Source organism: Perna viridis, chromosome 3, assembly GCF_037379345.1.
Source record: "Perna viridis isolate PV_CMFRI_1.1 ecotype Kerala chromosome 3, ASM3737934v1, whole genome shotgun sequence".
NCBI classification, from domain to species: Eukaryota; Metazoa; Mollusca; class Bivalvia; order Mytilida; family Mytilidae; genus Perna; species Perna viridis.
Genome location: NC_142447.1, coordinates 27,741,488 through 27,747,642, shown reverse-complemented (window position 1 = coordinate 27,747,642; position 6,155 = coordinate 27,741,488). Strand labels below are relative to the sequence as shown.

The following is a 6,155-nucleotide window of genomic DNA, read 5'->3' as shown; positions in this document are numbered from 1 at the left end:
GCTCTATCTAATCTTAGTTTGTTTTCAAACTTTTGAACTAAATCATAAGAAACACAAGATACTGCAGCACCTGTATCTACAAGTCCATTAGTTTTAACATCTAAAATTTGTATATTAATCCTATTTCTATCCATTGGTGTTATCAGATTGATATGTTTCCTGCCACTATGCCCACTTCTAGACGAGCGCCTAAAAATGGGCGCGCGTCCCTAATACCTTATCTTTTCACCATACTTGTTATATATACTTCTACACATCTTAGCAAAATGACCTATTTTCTTACATTGATCACATTGTTTATCCCTAGCAAAACAATTGTCTGGATTGCCTGAACATTTGTACATACCACACATTGTACAGGAAGCTTTATTTTGACCTGAATATTGGGTTTGTTGACCAGAATTAGATTGAAATGGCTTCCTGTCAAAATTTCTACTTTGTTGACCCCAATTTCTACTTTGCTGACCACGACTTCTATTTTGTTGACCCCAATTTCTACTTTGTCTTGGGACCCAATTTTGATTATTCATACTACTGCCCTGATTGTCCCAATTTTGATAACTATTGCCAAAGTTGTTGTTGGGTTGTTGCCGCTTATTTTCCCCTAGTACATCTAAATTTTCTACCTTCTTAGTCAGAACATTTATAGTGTCTTGTAAAAATTGAAAGTTTTCATTTGATATAGCACTGACTTGTGTTTTCTCGTTTTCTTTTTCTTGGTGACATTTTTCAGCAATTATTGCTGCTGTCCTTAACTCATCAATTGTTTTAGGGTCTCTTTGAACTATAATGGATTTTAACGAGGCTTGTAATCCTTTCTTTGCAATTCTTAGTAATAAGTGTTCTGGAATGTTTTGATTGTTTGCTTTTATTTGCAATCTATCTAGAAATTCTACGGCCTTTTCTGTTGGTAGCTGTGCAAGAAGAATATCGTCATCTTCATATGTATTCTTAAACCTATTCTTCAATGCTGTTGTAAGTTGATCAAAGTTAGATTGAATTGGTTCAGCCAATCCTTCAAACCATGTCTTAGCGGCTCCTTCAAGATAGAAGGGTAAAGCATAACAAGCTTGCTCATCGGATATTTTTTGAAGATTTTTCCATCTTATAAACTGTCTCACCCAATTGTCTGATTTTATGTTGCCACTAAATTTGTTTGGCTGTACTGGTATTGATTGAACAATATTTACCTCATCATTACCAGGCATGTTGATTCTAACGGGTATTTGGTTCTGTTCTCCTCCAAGATCGACTACTAGTAATTCTTCTGCTGTTTCCTCTGGAATTAATCCTGCTGATCTGAGTAAATAGTTTGATGGCTTACTCATGTGTATTTATCTATGAGGTACTGGATCGTTCCCTTTTGTCTCCACCATAAACTGTTGTGCTGATTGTAGGGGGGTTTTTCTTTTCTGTATTGTAAGTTACTAAAATAGACAGAAGTTCTGTAAAATGATGTTTTATTTTCAGGTTCCAAAGATCAAGTCTACATTATATATTCAATAAACAATTACAATCAATTATGAATAAATCATGCATCAGTAAATCAATAAACAATTATCAACCTTTACAGCCTCACATACAACTTATTTCAAAGGGGAATAACTCATCAGGGGAATTAACTCTGTAACTTTCAATAGTAATATTTCATTAAAAAGGGGTGGACCTAACTCAAGAGCTTAACTCGCATATTTTCATTAATTGCATAACTAAATATATTTCTTTCAACATGCCAGATAATTCACAATACTAAATCAATGTAGTTTCTTAATAATTGCCTTTTTCCTAAATTAAAGTTATCTCATTAATCAAAAGAGGTACATGTACTTAAAACTCTAAATTGAAAAAGGGACTTTATATTTCTAATAATTAAAATGTTGTATGTAAGACTTGCTAATAACATAAAAGTAATGATATGTATTTTTACTATCTGGATCAATCTAAATTCTAAGCATTCAAAATATTAACATATTAAATAACAATATAGCTACATTATATAATGAATACCTTAGTCTCCAGGCTTCAAACATTTCTGCAATTTCTGTAAGTTAAACTTATTCAAGTATTCATTAAAATTAGGGTTTTGAAGATTGTGCTTGTTCAGAATATTTAGCAATATAAATTTACACTCAAAATTATCTCCCATGAACTAAGTAATTATAAAACTTATTCCGGAGTAAATATGATAAGTTCCGTAATTCAGTAATGTTCTCTTTTTAAACATTTAACCTTTTAACAACTTTTAAAACTAATATCTTAAAAACTTATAATAACTCACATTTAACATAAAACTTATTTACAGATAACTTTAACATTATAAGACCTATTCAAGAGTCCATTTTGTATTTAAAATATTATATACAATTTGTCCTTAAAGTACAACAGATATTAATAAATCTTGACTCAAATTAATTATAAATTTAGTATTAACTTATTTAATTCAAAATCATATGTTAAATTAAATATTACTTTAACTTACCTAAAATAGACAGAAGTTCTGTAAAATGATGTTTTATTTTCAGGTTCCAAAGATCAAGTGACGCTAAAACATAATTTTGGATATTCGAAATTTTAGTCACATGACCTTTGGATTTAAGAACTTCTTCTATTTTCTCCAATGAAATGCCAAATAGTAATTAAAACGACTTCCCATAATTAATTTCATTGGTCATCAATTACCTGCTGACCATTTAAGCTTTTGTCAATCATTTTGACTTAATTCTTAGCGTCCCTAGTAAACGGATTATCGAACTTTTACCTATAAACAAAGAAGATAAATAATTCCCTTTGTTCCTTTAAATTAAAATACTTCCCAAATACAATTGAAATTTTTTTACTTGGATTTATCTATTTACTTTATAAAAGTCTTTATTAGCTAAAAGTATTTGACATCTAGTACCTACAAAAGAGACTTAATTAACATGCTCTTTGATATAAAACTTTACGTAATACTATGTACAAAATATCTGTGAAAGTATATAATTAACTTTTAATTCTATTTACAAGTTTCCAACTTCAGTTAATATTTAAAATTATATTCTTCAACATAAATCCGTTTTATAGGGTTACATTAATTTTATTCAATTCTTCTAGTATGAATTTTCTTTATAAATTAAGCATTATAATTTCACTTTCTTATAAAATCTATAATATTTCCTTTTATTCAAATTAAGCATTCTTTCTATTTCTTTTAATGGAAATATAAAATTTCCATATTTTGTCTATTTTTCCTTCACTATAATACATTTTTCCTTCACTATAATAACATGTATGTACACTCAGCACTTCACAACACTGTCATTAACTTTCATTTAGAACCTCCATTTCATTATATCCTGTAAATCTTCTTCACAATTTAACAAAACTTAAAAAAAAAATATTTTTACGTGTACAATATTTAAGTATGAAGGAGACTAAATTATATTTTTATGTACATGTACAAACTTTACTGTATTGGCATGAAGTCTTAAACAGAAAATGGTTAAATTAAAAATCATATAAAGATTTGTTAGTACATGCAGTCTGACATGTACATATATAGCAAAATTAAAATCATTGGAGCTCCTTGGGAATGTATTTACATGTACACTTTACTTTTACGTGTACATAACCTCTAAATGTATAATGTAGAGTACCCGAAACTTCAAGTTACAGTAATGGACAGCTAATTGAACTACCTCCAAATTAACAGATTCCTCAATGCCATGTGTTTTGCAACAAAACGTCAAAAAGCTCATATGCATGATATACGCGTACGTGTATGGAACATAAATGAAAGATATGTAAAAGGAAGGTCCTATTTAACCTTGGACCCCAAGTTTTTCCTCCAGCAAAATGTGAAGAAATATGGACCATTTTCAACTTAATAAAATGCAACTTTGAAGAAGAAAATAAACCCAAAGATTTTTTCTATCCTAGATGGAAACAAAAAGTTAGAAATACTGGTTGTTTATGTTTCTAATTGATTGTAAACACACATGCCGGTATAATTTTTTTACCCCATCGAAATAAAAAAAAATGTTTGTTTTGACCAACACCGTCAAAACAAAAAAATATCTCAAGCGCCGAATCACAAAAGGATTTGGTTTTCATTGTATTCTGATTTGGTGGCACTACCAGGCGCGTAGCTGCCGTTAGGCAAAAAAGCTTTTGCCTGTACTTAATTTTGCCAATTTTTCTTTCTTTTTTTGAGATAAAATAAATCCAGGACAGAGCTTCGGTGCCCCCCCCCCTGGACCCCCTACCAGGACTCCGCCCTGGACCTGCTGGAGGCCTTAAGCGGCCCCCAGACCCCCCTGCCGTAATTTTGCCTACACTTCAATTTGGCCTGAGCTACGCACCTGACTACGACTTATTTCAAAATTTAAATAAAAATGAAAATAAATCCCTTCTTTCCGACTCTACAAAATTTTAGAATGATTATCGGAAACATAACGTTATTTTTTTGCACTGGAAAGTTGATTTTATTCCAAATAGTATTTCGCTGGGTCAAAGATTCAGCAAATGCTGCAGGCTGTACAGCGTGCAGATCACAAATTGGATTACTAGGTCACGGATCGACATAAAATCACGTCTGATGCTTTTAATGAATTCAATGAATGAACGTGGTCACATGACAACTAATTTCCCCGAATACACCATGACCCACATTCACCGGCATGACTATGCCGGGGGACTGTGTAAACGCTTTGCTGCTTTACACCGTCCGTGAGGGACCGTAAATGAGAGTCAATGACTTTAAGAAACCCCTCAGTCCGTCGTGTATAACAAGTACCACTTATAAGCGCAAACCGGGTCTATCAGTATTGATTACATATGTTAGCGCACCGTCCGTGAGGGACCGTAAATGAGAGTCAATGACTTTATGAAACCCCTCAGTCCGTCGTGTATAACAAGTACCACTTATAAGCGCAAACCGGGTCTATCAGTATTGAGTACATATGTTAGCGCGAAAACCACCAATTAAACAAATATAGCAATAGTCAGGTGATTGTCAGCGTCACTCCTATAGTGCAGTTGATTGGTTAACACTGTGTTACGAAAGATTTTTGGGGATTTTAGTGGTTTACATCTAAAAAGACAGTCAAATTATCTGCTCGAAAGAGTTATCAAGGGAACCAAGGTTATAAGTGTCATACCACTATTTCTGGTCTCCATTACCTTCTATGTTAAATTCAGCTTTTTATAAGGCTCAATATTTTTTTCACATCAGTACAGATGGTGCTATAGGGGTATCTTTATGATGGTCACCCTTTACCTTAACTCTCATAAAAATATCAACATGCCTCATGTGCCTTCTAAGAAAGAATGGTAAAGTGAAAGTAGACAAGTGCAGAAATCACAACTTTCGTTTTGAAATTTAGCCATATCAAGGGGCCTAAAGTTTTTGTTCAGAATTGTTTTACCCTACACTGAATAAAGAAAATGAAGCTTTTAGAGTATTGCTGATTAATTCACCTTTCAGATGACACCAAGTTTGTATACCTCTACTAAACAAGGAGAATGATAGGGTGCAATATTGGGACTACTTCGTGTCATTACGAACTACTATATGTGCAGGTGACTGATTTCCGAAATAGTGGTATTACACCTATAGCGGTAATCGAAAGAATGTAATCCAGGGACAAAGATCAGACATGGAAAACAGACATACACAACAAAGAACATAAAGTAACTAAAACCAGACGTACAAAGTAACAGAAGCAAATCAACAACTCGGATTTCACTAAAAACTGGGAGCATGGACCAGGTGCACCGGTAGGGTAAGCGTCCTCTGCTTTTCTAGAAAAACCCGCCGAGTTGCCTGCCGAAGCCACGATATCCTAGCTTTACAACGCACGGAATGAAGGGTGTAAAGGATACCCGGAAAGTGCTATCATTTTCAACTTTATTGTTATATAGAGTTATTTAATTATAAATATTTATAATTCAATAGTATATATTTATAATTATGTATAAATATTTATAAATAGGCATTTTTGTTTACTTTCTTGAATTTTAAATATTTATAATTTATTAATATTTATAATTGAATTATAAATATTAAAAAATGAATTAGAAATAATTATAACAAAATATTAATATTAATAATCAGCATTTTTGTCCAGTTTTGCTTGCCATAGAGTCCAGCGTAAGCTTTAAAAATGACGGTGAGA

At 32.2% G+C, this 6,155-nt stretch overlaps 1 protein-coding gene across 1 annotated transcript; it reads right to left on the bottom strand.

The window, feature by feature from the left end:
• Nucleotides 1-209: 209 nt before the first annotated feature.
• LOC148621689 (uncharacterized) lies at nt 210-2,529 on the bottom strand. The gene is made up of 2 exons (XM_088576323.1): nt 2,008-2,529; nt 210-1,427 (listed from the first exon to the last, which is right to left on the bottom strand). The coding sequence occupies exon 2, from the start codon at nt 1,326-1,328 to the stop codon at nt 210-212; it is 1,119 nt and encodes a 372-aa protein (XP_088432449.1). The 5' UTR covers nt 1,329-1,427; nt 2,008-2,529.
• Between the last annotated feature and the right edge of the window lie 3,626 nt (nt 2,530-6,155).

Bases quoted from the DNA above. Each gene is read 5' to 3' on its own strand.
- LOC148621689 (XM_088576323.1), bottom strand. From the start codon at position 1,328: ATGAGTAAGCCATCAAACTATTTACTCAGATCAGCAGGATTAATTCCA.